Source organism: Rhinoraja longicauda, chromosome 16 (assembly GCF_053455715.1).
Source record: "Rhinoraja longicauda isolate Sanriku21f chromosome 16, sRhiLon1.1, whole genome shotgun sequence".
NCBI classification, from domain to species: domain Eukaryota; kingdom Metazoa; phylum Chordata; class Chondrichthyes; order Rajiformes; family Arhynchobatidae; genus Rhinoraja; species Rhinoraja longicauda.
The window spans coordinates 31,166,158-31,183,408 of NC_135968.1; the positions used below are offsets into that span (position 1 = coordinate 31,166,158).

Below are 17,251 nucleotides of genomic sequence, written 5' to 3' on the forward strand. Positions count from 1 at the left end.
TATTTGAACTCGTGGGGGGCTTTCTTCCATTTAATGCATTCATTTGGGCAAAGAGATGCCATTAGATGAAGGACGATGGTTTCAAAAGCGATAATGTTGCCATGAAGGCAGCTCTGTTGAGAAACTGATATACTTTGCCTGATGTACATGCTTCAAGTGAATGCCCAGACATGTTCCAACCCTTTTATGAGGATGTTCGCCATGCTAAATACAAAATGACTCCTTTAAGCCTGTTTCCTACTTCTCCTTCTTCCTTCCAGTCCATTAATGTCCTATTCTGCAAAATGTCATATCATGGTTAAAAATTATTGTAATCTTCATACTCCACAAACTTACCAGCATTTAGTGTCATTGCACTGCATGTCCTTTGTGCACCAATATACATTTCACTATACTGTATTCCTTCATGTTATATTCTTTCCTGATTTACGATTTTGTTTGAACTGAAATTAAAATTGCTAGTATACTTATTTATAACATTTAAAAAGTACTTGGGTATGCACTTGAAGAGCGACGAACTGCAGGCCTATAGAAGGTGGGACGAGGCCAGGTAGTTCTTGTATAACTGGCACAGTCATAATGGGCCAAAAGGACTCCCGCATTATAAATGTTTAAGGACTATACTGCTTTCCAACAATGGATAGGAGTGAAAGTAGAGCCAAAGAAAACATTACCTTATACTTCATTTTAGGACATGAATGAATGTAGAAGCCCATGTAGTAATAACCGATATCAGGGACCTTCTTCTGTAGCTCAGTGACAAAAGCAATTTCCCTAGAAAAAAATCATAGCATACAATCAAAATCAATGGTCATTTAAATGTGTGAAAAGCAGTATTAGTCATTCTTGGGCTGTATTTCTCCCAGTTTCAGCATTCTAAACATCTCTCTCCCTGTAATCCACTCCAACCATGAAAAGAGAATGGAAAATAACAAAAGCACACTAAAGGACACAACATTCAGAAAGCATCTCAGCTTTACACACGATACTTCTATGCTAGTGCCGTCTCCAATAGCTTATCTGAAATTCAAATAGACTTTGATTAAAGGGCCCATTTAGCTGCTTCTAGTTAACATTCATGTCCTGATATTTTTCTTGAACAGAGATCACCAGCTGGGTGGAAGACAACAGAATGAGCAATAATGAGAGCATTTTTCTCCTTTGCTTTTTAACAAGCAAAAGAGAAGACTTTTTCAGACCACAAAGTCAATTCATATGTAAATATACCACCTGCACAAATAAAAGTAGAAGTATGCCTCTTTTAATCGAAACTTGGAATATAAACTATGAATGCAGTTGTAATGATTGGGGGGGGAAAAGAATGAAACAGTGTTTTCAACTACCTTTGAAGTACTACATACAGCAGAGAAACACTTTTCTAATGTATTCTAACATTTTATTTTAAATTGCTGTGGCTTGTTTTTAGTGGACCGTTCTGTGGAGCATTTGTTTTAATAACCAACAGAATACAATATACTCTTAGTAATTCAAAGCAGTCTGGTGCTAAAGAAAACTAAATAATGTTTCACAAAGTGAGAATTAAAAGATAAAACTGGATGAAAAAATCTGAAGTAACAATTTTAATTTGAGATCAATGTTGTAAATTCAGAATTAGATACCAGCTGGAAGTTTTTGCAGCATTTGATGAGCTTCAGATTCTCCATAACTTTAGATTTCAAGCAAGTGTTCAGGATTTTGTGCCATGGTTCTTGACAGTTACAACTTTTCTCGGTGAGCTTACAGTCATGGGCGGTAAATTTAAAAACAGGAGTTTAAAAGTTCATCAGCAGGTAAAGACGTTTTTGTTCTAGGACCTCAGCAACAAGTAAAAGGAAGTCAGTTCTCGCAGAATGGCCATTTTGTAGCAGCTTCATTGAGAGGGGCTGCCGCTAGTTGAAAATGCTGCTGTGAGGTGAAGTAACAGTGTGGGCTTCGATGATTAGCAGGCTTCACAGGTGGATGTACAGAATTGAGCGAAGGACGAGGTAACCTGCTTAAGATTTATTTCTCCTTCAATCCACAAGATTTATTTTAAAGTATATATCAAGGGGAAGTTATGGCAGTCAGTGGAATGGCGTGCTCCTCCTGTCAAATGTGGGCAATCAGAGAACAATCAAATGCCCTGATGACTGTCTGAGGGAAGTGTGTCCAGCTGCAGCTCCTCTCAGACCACATGGAATGGTTGGAGCAGCAGGCTCTGAGGTGCACACAGGAGGCAGAGGGGATTGCAGAGAGTCGTTGCAAGGAGGTTGTTACACCAAAGATTCAGCCAGATAGAAGAGTGTCTGCCAGGAGAAGCAGGCAGATAAGTGCAGGATTCTCCTGCAATTTTCTCCCTCTCAAACAAGTATACCATTTTGGGGAAACAGGAACTGCAGATGCTGGTTTACACAAAAGGACAAAGTGCTGTAATAACTCAGCAGGTCGGGCAGCATCTCTGGAGAACATGGACAGGTGACACGGTGATGTTTCGGGACAGGACCCTTATTTAGGCTGTTGGGGGGGGGGGGGGGGGGGGTTGGGGAAGCTGGGAGAGTTGAGAATTTTGGATATTGTTGGGGGTGATAACCTCTCAAGGGCAAATAGGAGCAGCAGCTAGGACAGTGACACCACATCTGGCTTTGATGAATAGCAGGGTAAGGCTCAGTCTAGGTGAACCATAGAAAATAGGGGTCACTATCATCAGGTACAGACAGACATTTTTGTGGCCACAAGTGAGACTTGAGGATAATGTGTTGCCTTTCCTGGTGCCAGGGTCAAGGATGTGTCAGAGCAAGTACGGGGCATTCTGATAGGAGAGGGTGAACTGCCAAAGGTTGTGGTCTATTTGATTCCATTGACATAGGTAGGAAGGGAGAATGGGTCCTGCAAATAGAATTTAGGGAATAGATTAAAAACAGGCCCTCCAGGCTTGCGACTCAGAAACCCTGACTACCCTTTCCACATGAGAGTGAGGCAAGGATAGAAAGAAAGTGCAGTTGGATATTGGGAATGGTGATCATAACTCCATAAGTTTTAAGATAGTTTTAAGATAGTTATGAATAAGGATTAGTCTGAACCTTTAGGGAAAGTACTAAATTGGGGTAAGGCATATTATTAGGCAGGAGCTTGGGAGAGTAAATTGGGAGCAGCTGTAATTGGCAAAGTCCACATCAAACATGTGGGAATTGTTTTGACCATGTTTGAGTGAGGAGGGATAAGAATGGCGAGGTAAGGGAACCTTAAATTTGGTCACAAGAAAAAGGATGCAAATACAAGGTTGAGGAAGATGGAATCAGACATGGCCCTTTAATGAATATCAAGCAAGCAGGCAAGAACTCAAACTAGCAATTAGAGGCCATGTACTGTCGAGGGCAAATCGGATTAAACAAAGTCTCAAGGACTTTTATACATAAACTAGACCAAGTGGACCCGTTGGGTCCAAACCTCTCCTGCATGGGTGCAGCACCCTCTCCTCCCCCTCTTTCCTCTCCTCTCCCCTCCTCCCCCCCCACCCCCTTCCTCCCTTCAATTAAACCTTCCATTAGCACCAAAGGGACGACGGTGAGTAAGGTGGGCCTAAAATTGTACCGCTATCGTGTACTGTTTTGGCTGTAGTTCAGGAACAAACAAACAAACAAACAAATGAGAGTTTTAGTATATAGATTAAAAACAAAAGCATAACTGGGGCGAGGATTTGTGCTCCATACATTGTCTTCTTGCATCTCATTAAGTTCTATAAGCATGGCCTAATCTTTGCTCCTCATGTTTATTTAGTTTTTCTTAGATGCTGCTGTTTATCACCTCATCTACTCCTAATGGTAGAAAGTTTAACAACCTTCGATAAACTTTTTATTGTAATTCTGTACTGGGTTTAGGAAAAGACTGGTTTTGTCTTCCTTTTCTGGATGCTTTAAAAGTCAAAACATTCTCTCTACATACAAATTGTTCAGAACTTTAATCGGAGTAAACCCATAAACGTTCCTGTTTTGAAAGTACAATATCAGCCTCTTCCATCTTTTAGTTTTTTTTCGTTTAAAGATACAATGTGGAAACAGGCCCTTCGGCCCACCGAGTCCATGCCGACCAGCGATCCCCGCACATTAACACCATCCTACACACACTAGGGACAATTTACATTATACCAAGCCAATTAATCTACAAACTTGCACGTCTTCGGACTGTGGAGAAAATCTCGAAGAAAACCCACTTGGTCACGGGGAGAATGTACAAACGCCATACAGACAGCACTCGTAGTCAGGATCGGACCCAGGTCTCTGGCATTGTAAGCGCTGTGAAGCAAATCTACCACTGCGCCACTGTGCCGCTCAATAAGTTCTGATAAAATACTTGAGAGTCCCTTTTATACACCCTAGCAGGTGCCGCTAATAGTTTTATTTTCGTCATATGTCTGGGAATTACACCTGAAAGGTAGTTTTCTCACCAAAGTTTGATGCACGGTTAACATAACTTTATTGCATTCCATTTCTCTCTCTCTCTTTCTTTCTCTAGAAGTAAAATCCATTGCTTGTTTTATTTATTCTTCTTAAAAATAAACTGCATCATTTTCATGAAAGTGTCAACATGTGTCTTAAAATCTATTTGTTCTTCCACTCCATATCCCTTGCCTGGGTTCGACGCTCCAAACTCGGCCTGCGGATTTCAACATCGAGGAGCTTGCAGTCTCAGGTAGAGACTGATGACGGGAAGCTCCAAAGTTGCAAGAGGTTCGACCAGCCCTGACCCAGGGTCCGATCGCCCGGCGCGGGGGAGCTGAGATTCCCCTCGATGCGGGAGCTTGATCACCCCCATGGAGGGCCCGACCGCTGGCTACAGGAGCCAAGATCGCCCCGTCAACGGAAGGCCCCCGACCGCCGGAGAACAAAAAAGGGAAGAAGTTTGAACTTTTTTTTTGCCTTCCATCACAATGAGGAATGTGGAGGAGTCACTGTGGTGGATGTTTATGTTAAAATGGATTTTGTGTGTTTTGTTGCTTTTTATTGGTATGACTGTATGGCAAATTAAATTCCTCATATTTTGAAAAACATACTTGGCTAATAAAGTATGATTATGATTAAGAAAAATATTAACCTCAATGGTAAATTATATCCCACCTTCTGCAAATCTATCTTTTACTGTCTTCCTGGCAGGGGGGGTTAGGGGAAGCGCATTTACTAAGGTTTCAGCTTGACGGCTCAGCAGCCCGCCCCATTGGCCGCCACTCCCATCACTCTAGCGGGTCCCGCACCCAGCGGCCATCATGCCCCCCCGCCTCATTTGCCGCCACTCCCATCACTCGGGCGGGTCCCATTGTGACGTCAAACGCGGCTGACAGCTAGGAAAAATTAGAAAGGTGATCTTTTCAACTTTAAAATGTCAATAACTTAAAAAAATATATGACCAATTTGAATGAAACTTGCCACTGCAGACCCCAGGACAATGGTGAGTAAGGTGGGCCTAAAATTGTCAAGCTATCGTGTACCGTTTTGGTTGTATTTCCAGATCAACGGACATAAACAAACGGACAAACTAACAGACCAAACAAACAAGATGAGAGTTTTAATATAGATAGCACATTCTTCACTCAGTCTGTCAACTCATCCATCCGTGCCAATTTATCGTGCAAGTAGCTACTGAATCCTTTATGATTTGCATTATTGTTGTATTAATCTACTTGACAAGAGAACTGGTTTGTTGGCTCACAGAGAACCATCAAAGGCAGTTTGAAATTGAAAGAGAAGCAATATATAATATCATATCCCATTTCCCAATTACTGCCAGGCTTCAGGAAATTAGTACAGTATCATGTTAAATAATCAGTCCTCTAACATTTGTTTGATCGAGTACTCAGATTTTTTTACTGTGGAATTTGAATGATGATCTGCCACCATAATATGACCAGGGTCCTTGGTCACGAATCAGAATAAGATCACCACACTAGTTGTGGTTCCAGAGCGCTTCCTTCCGAGAGCATATTCTCTTTGGTAAATGGGCATTTGGAATTAAACCAATCCATAACACACCAATGACATGATGCATGGGATGTTAGGATAGAGGAAGTTTCTTTCGATAACTTATGTAATCATAAACTTAAAATAAAGACTCCGGCCTGGCATCCGGCAACATGGACGACTACAAGGGAGAGTCCTACCGACTGCGAAGGGCAGTGAAGGATGCAAAAAAGAGGTACCGGGACAAGATGGAGTCACAGATGGAGCAGCAGGACACCAGGCGCCTTTGGCAGGGGCTACGGACTATAACTAGCTACAGGTCCAGCACCCCCTCAACCGGAAGTGCCGGCTCCTCCTTAGCTGATGACCTGAACTCTTTTTACGCACGGTTTGAGACGGGTAACACCACCAGCTCGCCGTCTAAAAACAGCACCGAAGGGGCGCTGGCTAGCGAGGCTGGAGGGGGATCCACCGCCGGGGATGTGCACACATTCTCGGTGTCCGAGCATGAGGTGAGGTGGGCTCTGACGCGTGTGAACACGAGGAAAGCTGGAGGCCCAGATGGTATATCTGGGCGAGTACTAAAGTCTTGTGCTACTCAGCTTGCTCCAGTGCTCACCACAATATTCAACCTCTCCTTGGCAAAGTCCGTGGTCCCTGCATGCTTCAAAAGATCCATCATTGTACCGGTGCCAAAGAATGCCTCTCCAGCGTGTTTAAATGACTACCGACCGGTGGCCCTCACCTCGGTTGTCATGAAATGCTTGGAGAGGCTAGTCAAGAAGCACATCTGCGCCCTCCTTCCTCGCAACATGGACCCACTACAGTTCGCATACCGTCCGAACAGGTCCACGGATGATGCGGTCTCCCAGGTTCTACACACCGCTCTCTCTCATCTGGACAGCCAGGGGGGCTATGTGAGGATGCTGTTCATTGACTTTAGTTCAGCATTCAACACAATAGTCCCCAGCAGACTGGTTGAGAAGCTGCTGGAACTGGGGCTTAGCACCCCTCTGTGTGCCTGGGTCCTGGACTTTCTCACTGCCAGGCCCCAAGTGGTCAGGATGGGGGAACACACATCTAGCTCCCTCACCCTGAACATAGGATCCCCCCAGGGCTGCGTCCTTAGCCCCCTACTGTACTCCCTGTACACACATGACTGTAGGGCCAGGTTCAGCTCAAACTCCATCATCAAGTTTGCTGATGACACTGTGGTGGTGGGCCGGATCTCCAACAACGATGAGAAGGCCTACCGGGAGGAGGTGGCTGATCTGGCACTCTGGTGTCAGGACAATAGCCTCCTCTTGAATGTCACTAAAACAAAGGAGCTGATTGTGGACTTCAGAAGGGCTAAACATCCAAGGACGTACACGCCACTGGAGATAAATGGGTCTATTGTGGATAGGGTGAGCAGTTTCAAATACTTGGGAGTCCGCATCGCAGAGGATCTGACGTGGGCAACGCACATTGCCGCACTGGTGGGTAAGGCTAAGCAGCGCCTTTACCACCTTAGACAACTGAGGAAATTCAGAGTGTCACTGAGGATCCTTCATTGCTTCTACTCTGGGGCTGTAGAGAGCATCCTGTCCGGCAACATTACAGTCTGGTTTGGGAACAGCTCTGCCCAGGACAGGATGGCCCTGCAGAGAGTAGTGCGTTCGGCAGAACGCACCATGGGAACTACACTCGTCCCCCTGCAGGACCTATACATCAGGAGGTGCAGATCCAGAGCAAGCAAGATCATGAGGGACCTCTGCCACCCCAGTAACGGACTGTTCCAGATGCTACGGTCAGGCAAACGCCTCCGCTGTCACGCTGTGAAAACGGAGAGGATGAGACGGAGCTTCTTCCCACAGGCCATCAGGACTGTCAACTTTGATAACCCCAGAGACTAAATTTTTGTCGACACTTTTTGTGCTATGTTTAGTAACTTATTAACTTTATTTATATGCTGTAACTGTAATTATTTTTGTGCACAACCCGCAGGCATTGCCACTTTCATTTCACTGCACATCGAGTATGTGTATGTGACAAATAAATTTGACTTGACTTGACTTGAAAATGGTAATTCAGAGTAAGTAGTTATCTCAATGGAATTAACTCACTTAAAAACCTGATACAATGACGTAGAAATTGATTTAACTGTATTATGCACAAAACTTTGGAATTCTTAAGGAAACATGAACAGCTAGTTCATCACAACAATTATATTAGGAAAAAATCTGACAATAACTTGGCCAATCATTAACTAAATGTTTCAGGTCAAATTTCCCATCCAAAAGCAGAGTTTTCAAATATAGCTGTCTTTTTATTTTGACTAAACCAAGGGGAAATCCAGGAAATGTGCAAGAAGCTGGAAACATTCCATTCCCATCCTTGCAACTTACTCTAAACTCCAACATCGACGGGAAAATTTAGATATACATTGTTCTATTCATTCCATAAAGTCAATAAAGATAAATGGCAGAGGCAAAATTACCAGTTATCATGTGTCATAGATCAGACAATACAGATTTGTGTTTTAATTACAAATTAAACATTCTTATGGACTCGAGCAACAACAACAGGACAATGTGTGAGATTTTTCAATGCAAGGATAAGCTCCTGAATCAAAAATGCTGAATGAGAGTTTACTTTGTATCTTGTTTTATGTTAAATCGCAGACTAATCTGAAGGCAATCACAGACTAATCTCAAGGCAACTACCATTTTATTCTCCATACAAATATCTGGTCTGAGGGTGCAATACAAGTCAGTAATGTGCATTGAAAAGCAAAGTAAAATCTCACCTGACTGCAGAATAAACACCCAATGATAAGAATGCATAATCTGGATCGTAATAAAGGTACACGGAGGAGACACATCGAGGAAGAATATCGATTACTCCCACTGCAATAATCTTTCCATCCAACCAGTACTGTTGATGAAATGATCCATAACCCAAATCAGGACCATCAGGTGGATTCTCTGCCTAGAAAGGAAGAAATTTTGTAAGCGCTTGCCCAAGCAATTTCACAAACCCAACAATGAAAAAAAAACTGATCTTGTTAATTGTGCCGAAATAATACCTTGGCCTTAACTCAGTTAAAGGTGCTGAGTTAAGTCTTGAATGCCAATTTGGTTACTTCAAAAAATGCCATTGATGTAACATTTAACATTTCCATAGTGAGGAATTGCACAACTGTTTCCATAAGTTTATTTTAATTCCCTTAAAATATTCTTAAAATATTCCCAATGTTAAAACACTTTCATCAATGTTCCCGTAGTTTTTCTCTGAAAATTAAATATTCTGGAATTAGCCTTGTTAAAACGAAACATGTGACTTGAACCACACTGCTTGGCCCAAAAACCTTTGATTTTTCTTCTCCAACCTGGAAAACCACACCATTGTACTATCAATGGGCACAGTACTTTGAAATTGTAGTTTCACTTATTACAAACCATGATACAGAATATTAATATACTAATTCAAAGAAGGAATATCACAGTCAATCTTAATCCTATCCCCACTGATGCCAGCTCCCAATAGTTCTGGTAAACTAGTTAACACACCACCCAGGTTGTGGGGAAATAAGGGAATTTTACTAAGAAATGTTACGGTGCTGGATATCATTCGCAATATCTATTGATAATCAAGGTAAACCTTAAATAGAGATTTGTGTTAAAATGTACAGTTTTACATCTATATTCATGTTTAAAGTACATTAAAAAGGAAAGTGACTCTTGGGTTGTTATTTATTCTTGTTATTTTCTGATCTCAAATTATCTTTGCTCCCTGAAGTGCAATTCTTCAGAAACCATAGATAGATATAACTACTCAAGTGTTAGACACAGAATCAGAGACCAGCGAATATAGTGAAACTGCGTTCCCCTTATTTTTCCTGGAAAATCAGGCATAGGTGATATTTCAGGCTGGGACCCTTCTTCAGACTGATTTTTTGGGAGAGGGAGTGGGAGGGAGACGAAAGGACGGGCAGGACTAGGTCCAGCAGGTAATAGGTCGATACAGGTGAAGAGGGTATTTACTAGGCAGATGGTGGACAAAGGTCAGAGATGAGAAGACAGAAGGTGTGAGACAAAAGGATTCAAGAGTTGCGAATTGGGAAGCTGGGGAAAGGAATGTAGGTGGGGGGAGGGAGGGGGCGGAGGAGGGGAGGGAGAGGAGGGGAGGAGGGGAGGGGGAGGAGGGGAGGGGAGGGGAGGGGAGGGGAGGAGGAGTGGGGGAGGAGGGTGTTGCACCAATGCAGGAGAGGCAACCCTAGGGGGGAGGGGGTGGGGGGGAGACGGAGTGGGGAGCGGAGGGAGGAGAGGGAAGGGGGTGCAGGGAGGGGGGAGAGGGAAGGGGAAGCAGGGAGGGAAGAGGGAGGGAGGAGGATGGGGAAGAGGGGAGGGGAGAGTGGGGGAAGAGAGGGTGCTGCACCAATGCAGGAGTGGTTTGGACCCAAAGGGTCCACTTGGTCTAGCAGTTACCTAAAATGAGAGAATTCAATGTTCATACCATTTGTGTTGGAAGCTACCAAAGTGAAATATCTGCAATCAGGTTTCCGACTGCCAACAGTAAAAAGGAATAATCAAAGTCATATCATTCAATATGACCATGACAGTATGCCACTCTACTGTTCAATTTATCTGTATCCTTTAACAGAGCTGAATTTGCTGTTGCCTTTAATTACATGCACTTGAATTCATTTTTGAAGCAGTTTACATCTACTTTAGTAGAGGTAATAAGGAATGAATATCTACTAGTTTGGTTTAAAAAAAAATTAATGTGTATTTCAATGTAATAGTTTCAGCATTTACTGAAATCTTGCCTGAATATAAAAACTTTGTATCATTGTTTCTGCTCCACTGAGGCTTATTCACTAGACATTAGTTCAGAATTTCTCACTTTGCTGTTGCTGCAGAAGCAGACTGCTGGTAATTCACCCTCTGAGACTGATCACCTTAAAGCTTTTAGAAAGACAGGGTGCCTGGATTCTTTGAGTTTAATCAAATAGCACAGAAAACAAACATATCAAAGGGGTAAATTAAATTAGGAGTGGGCTGATATAGTCTAACCTATCTGCTCCAAGCCACATATTCTTAACATTTACGTTGCTTAACCAAAAGTAATCCTTTATCTGTCAGTATTCGGAAGCTATAAATTGTGACCAATGCTCTTAGTATGTTTGTCAATGTAACAGACCAAGCACAAATTAAGAAAATTGGAATTCCGTCATCATTAATGTAGTTCAGGACTTTTTTTGCTTTGTGGGGTGCTGTGTTGGCACTATAGTGGTCTATAGTATCACTGAAATAAAATCTTGGCTTCAATCAAATTTCCTCAAACTCAATTGCAATAAATCTGAAATCATCATCATTGGTCCAAAAACGCTCACCAAATCCACCCAAAACTTCATCCTCAACATTGATGGTCTCCCAGTATCCACCTCCCCTCACATCCGGAATCTTGGAATCATCTTTGATCAAACCCTCTCCTTCGACAAACACATCAAACACATCACAAAGACAGCCTTCTTCCACCTCAAAAACATTGCCCGTCTTCGTCCATCCCTCTCCTCCACAGCTGCAGAAACCCTCATCCACGCCTTCATCACCTCCCGTCTGGACTACTGCAACAGCCTCCTCTATGGCGCACCCTCAAAAATCATCAGTAAACTTCAATACATTCAAAACTCCGCTGCCCGTCTACTCACCCACACCCCGATCCGTGACCATATCACCCCCGTCCTTCACAAACTCCACTGGCTCCCCATCCCCCAGAGAATCCAGTACAAAATCCTCCTCATAACCTACAAAGCCCTCCATAACCTGGCCCCATCCTACCTGAACGACCTCCTCCACAGGCACACTCCCACCTGCACCCTCCGCTCTGCTGCTGCCAATCTCCTATCCCCCTACATCCGGACCAAACTCAGATCCTGGGGGGACAGGGCTTTCTCCATCGCTGCTCCCACCCTATGGAACTCACTACCCCAAACCGTTAGAGACTCCTCCACACTCACCACATTCAAAACATCGCTGAAGTCTCACCTGTTCAGTACTGCCTTCAACCACTGAAGGTCACCTCACCTTCTGTCTCCTTTCTCTGTTCGTTTACTTATTTACTTATTTATCTATTTATTCATTTCCCTATGTTCTCTAAATCTCTGTAAAGCGTCTTTGAGTATATGAAAAGCGCTATATAAATGTAATGCATTATTATTATTATTATTATTACCCTGTTCCCAGTCACCAGTGATCAAATTATAGTTTTCTCGCCAGTATTTCAGGACTGATATAATGGTATTGTAAAGGCCACAGCAACTATACATCATTAAGTTGAAGAACTCCATCTTTTCAAAAGAATGGAGAATACTAATGAAGCACACCAATATAAATGTTGGAATGGGTTTCTTTTATTGGCCATCATAAATAAGTGACCTTGATCATTAGGTTTCCAATGCGATAGAAATAACATGCTTTTTGAAAATAAACACAAAAAAAATCTCACTCAACAAGAATGGTAATAGAGTACTCATGGTAAATACATTTTGGGACAACCTTGTAAATAACATAAAAAAGTAGAAGTCTGTCCAAATTGAACAAAGTCAGCTGGAGCTTTTAATAATGGTTAGCACGCGTACTAAAATTAGAGGCGCAATTGAAGCACCAAGACACATCGTGCCTTGCAACAAGAAAACATACAAAACATAAGCTGTCATCTCCAAAGTAGTTTATTTTAAGTAGAGGTATGATCTTATCTAAGTGCCTCAATGTACACATCAGTTTGGAAAAGCGTGTTTTTAAACTAAAATCACAAATTATACATTACAAATTATAAAGAATTTTAGTCTAAGATTGATCGCACCTAAGCATGTCTTAAATTTCTTGAATTGTGATGCAATGACTTTATATCTTTCTTATCTAATGTCAGGTTGACCATTAGGCATGTGCTTGCCTTAAGCCAAAGTTTGCTGTGATTATTGATGCTAAATTATCTGATCTAAAATGCAGTACATATTTACAACACAGCGTTTTACTTTTGCTTTTGAATTAAAAGGTTCAGTTTACTTCTCACTCAACAGACATGAGCACCAACATTTAGGAGGATGCCCCTGTGCAATGCTGAGGAAATGGTCCATGTCAGAGATCCCACCTTTTAAATGACATGTTAAATCAAGACCATGTTTGCTCTTACAGATGGCAGGGCAGATACTGAGGCATTATATCAAGGAAAAGGTGAATTGCCTAGTGACCTAGCCAATGTTGATATCTCAAACTAGACTCTCAGAATCAAATTTTCTGGCTTTCATTTAAGTGGCTCATGCAGGAACTTATTATGCACAAACTAATTCTTGCTTTTTCTTTATGTTATCACAGTGGCTATACTTCAAAACTACTTCATTGCTATAATTTATATGGAACTTTGTGAAAGCAAACTGAAGGGTACTGTATATATGTCTTCAGTTTTCTTGCTTTCCTAAAGGAAAAGACCAATGTTATGACATTTGCATTTCATATTGTCTATAAACAATGAGTTTTTTCCAATACAAAGTACCATGACATGGACAATGATTCAATTTTAAAGGTCAAATAAATAGGAAATCTAAATCTAGTTGATTCCCCTAAATCTATTTGAAAAATATTGATCCAGTGACAGAACATGCAAAAATAAAAGAAGCATGTAGCTTGCAAAATTGTACAAGACAATTTTGTTTGAATCATTAATCCATCAAAATACCAAGGCGGCTATTGTGGGAACAAAATAAATTGGACCAGTTGAGGATGTCCTGGCAAAACATCAGTGCAAAACAATGGAGCCTTTAACCTTCCGCTGGCAGCCTCGTGCCTGGTCAGCGTGTGCTAAATACTGACACTGAGAGCCAAGTTGGTATATATTCCAAAATATATTTTCCACTAAAATACTCCTTTCAAATGAGCTTTTGAAAGCAGCTTTCTATATCCAGCCTCAATATATTTACTACCAGGATGAAAAGAATTATGAACTATGCATCCTCCAGTGATCTAAACTTACATAATTCAGTCTGTAGAGGTTTCCAACATAAATAGATCCACCATCAAAGCATATTTTGAAACCTTTCAAAATCAGCCTCTTAAAAACTGAGTGCCATAGTAACATTGGAAAATATAAACACAAATGCAAATCTTAGGATTTTGTTGGCACCTGTAGCAGCACAAATCAGTTGCTGCATGTGGGTGCTGCGCATGGTGGGGAGGGGGGCAGTTATTGGACACCACTTAACTGGGCACTAACAAAGCAAAGACTTTGCATTGTGCGGTGCATCATTGCAATGTGGCAGGTCTAAGTGTCAGAATGTGACTCTGTGAAGAGGGCAAGCCTGGGTAGGAGGAGTATCAGATAGATGCCAGAATATAAAATGCTGCAGAAGCTGAAATTGTTAATATTTTAGGTCATTTTGTTTCCATAAGTAGTACAAACTTTTAAATTCATGTTGAAGCCAATGGGGCAAATGTGTGCAGTAATGGGTCAAAGATTATGAATAGGTCTGCTTAAAGTGTTTCAATCCTTGCACTGGTCTCCCACAGACCATCGTCCCAGTGTGTGTTTTTAGAACTGGGGGTAAACATTGTTATATGTGATATTAAACAAAAATAGCTTCAACATCATTTTTAATCTAATGCATTCTGCTTTTCATTTCCTCTTAGCTGCATAACACGATGTTTAAGTGTCAAATACTAGTCAATTTCTGCTCAGACCTCATTTAAGCATTTATATGTAGCAGTTACCAAAATAGATTGATGAGACACTTAAGATCAACACACATGTAATAACATTAAGGTGATATGCTTCTTTTGTAATCTGGGTTGATAGCACTTGCATCTTTACTCCTAAAAAAGACCTCGAGTTTAAATCCCAGTTTTACATAATATTTCTCTGAAGACATTTTATCCAATTAAGTATGGGCCGACGCCCAGGCAGCTTTACATATATCATGCACACTCGAGTACATTTACCGACCAAAGAAAACCTGTCAAGGTGAAGAAAGCATCTCTTCATTATATCAGTGTGCACAATTAGATACTTAACTGCATGGAAAAGGAAAATATGATTTTAAAAAAAAATTAGTAGTGGAAAAAATCACCTGACACTTTGAGTCTAATTCGGCAGGATCATGACTTGGCACTATTTTCCAACACCATCCCAGTTCCCCTTCATTACCTTAGCATTCAAAAATCTTTCATTTTGATTGAATTCAATGGCTAAGACACCAGAATCCTCAATAATGTCTCGAGATAAATTTCTTTCCTAAATGACAACGCTTCATTCTGAGACTTATGAACCCTGGTTCTGGACTCCTCGGCCAAAGGAAATCTTCTCTCAGCCTTGTACCAAATTGCTTGCTAAGTATCTATCTTTAGAATAAGTATCGTTTGCAAACCAGGTATATTATCTTCATTTTCACCTGCAATTGCCTAAGTGTAGGTAGTATCTTATCATGTAGAGGAATGTAAAAGTCACCAGCGACATTTGATGGCAATGTTCGATACAGCACATCAGCATGTGTAATTTTGATTTATGAAAATGACTACAAAAAACATTTTTAGAAAGAGTGGAAGCAAAGACTGCAATAACACAGAATGTATTTTACATAGCCGTGCACAATTACAGCTATATATGCAGGATGGCATATAAAATTTACTTTGACTTGCAAATGACATTAAAATAGCTTCAAAGAAACATCATCTTCAGCTTCATGAACATTACAAACTATCACAAAGCCTGGTAAATTATATAAACTCACAGTTTGCATTGATGAGGATCCAAAATGGCGGCGCTGCCATAGCAGCTGCGGCTTACCTGCGGTCCATTTGTCTTTGTGTTTTTGTTGTTTTTTTGTCTTAATTGTAGTTGTGATGTCGTGTTTTTATGTTTGTGTACTATGTGTGTATGTGGGGGGGAGGGGGGGAACTGTAAAATTGTAAATATGTGTCCCTTCTGAACGGAGACACGACCTTTGTTTTCTGGGTGTTGTCTCCGTTCCTGCTGCGGCCTACCATCGGCCCAACTCCTGGAGCTGGCGGCCTCCAGGGCTCTGGCTCGCAGAGCCCGCGGATCGGACTTACCATCAGCGGAGCCGGCCGTCTTCGGAGGCTGCGGGAGCAGCTGCGACTCGCCTTAGGCTCGGGCCGCGTGGATGCCGACATCGGGAGCTCCGGCAGCGGCAGCGTGTTCGACCGCCCCGGATCGCGGGGCTTGGGTCGCGGACATTTCACCGTCCGGCGCGGCCTAAGATAGGCCGCGGGATATTTCTCTGCTGGGCGGGGGCTTCAATGTCGGGAGCCACGACCGCCCCAACGTGCAGCAACAGCGGCAGCAGCAGCGTGTTCGCCCGCCCCGGATCGGACTTATAATCGGCGGAGCCGCCGGCCGTCTTCGGAGGCTGCGGGAGCGGCTGCGACTCGCCTTAGGCTCGGCCCGCTGCGGACCGTCCGGCGCGGTCTGCAACCACAACAGCCTGACCGCGGGAGAGGACAGCAGGAGAAGGGAAAAGACATTGTGGCCTTCCATCACAGTGAGGAGAGGACTGGAGGAGACTCACTGTGATGGATGTTTTCTTGATGGATGTTTCTTTTGTGTGTTTTGGGGGTTGTGTAATTTTAATGCCTATTTTGATGCTTTTGTTGTTGGACTGTGGGTGACTGAATTTCGTCCAATTTGGATGACAATAAAGCTATCTTGAATCTTGAATCTTGAAAAGCCTATTTCCTCTACGTTAGAATAAACTTTATTTGCCTTCAGCACTTTGAAATCCAAAGATTTCCCGTTTAAGGTAGAAAGTAATAACTCTCCATAGTTGACTCCACTGAATTAACACGTTTGTATAATAGCAAAATATCAACTTAATTTCCAGTTGTTACTGATAAACATTAAATTATCAAGGATGTCCCAATTCAGTAAGGTGCTAACTGAAAAAAGGGAGCTTACATTTAATTTGAACTAGTTTTCTAAATGCGTAATTTAAACAATTTCTTAAAGAAATCAGGTGTTAAAACCAATATCTAGTGAAATGTAAGAGTTCAATTATTTATTACCAGAGAACTAAAAAACTGGCATTGTTCATAATACCCAGATAAGCTAAAACAACGTTTTTGAATAAACCAGTGCGGAACTCCAAACAGTGTGGTGCAAAGTCAGAGGGCCCGAAATTTAACTTCTAAAAACACACACTGAGATGATGCTGTGTGGGAGACCAGTGCAAGGATTGAAACACTTTATGCAGACCTAATCATAATCTTTTACCCATTACTGCACAGAAACCACAAGTAATTTCACAGTTTTTACAAGCCTTCTGAAAC

At 42.0% G+C, this 17,251-nt stretch overlaps 1 protein-coding gene across 7 annotated transcripts in view; it reads right to left on the reverse strand.

The window, feature by feature from the left end:
* The window catches only part of ate1 (arginyltransferase 1), a 134,475-nt gene that overhangs the window by 56,898 nt on the left and 60,326 nt on the right, over window positions 1-17,251 (reverse strand). For all 7 annotated transcript variants that reach the window (XM_078413539.1, XM_078413542.1, XM_078413540.1 and 4 more), the window contains 2 exons: window positions 8,719-8,900; window positions 675-774 (listed from right to left, as the gene is read on the reverse strand). In XM_078413539.1, coding sequence (XP_078269665.1) covers window positions 675-774; window positions 8,719-8,900 — 282 coding nt within the window. The remainder of the gene's footprint in view (window positions 1-674; window positions 775-8,718; window positions 8,901-17,251) is intronic.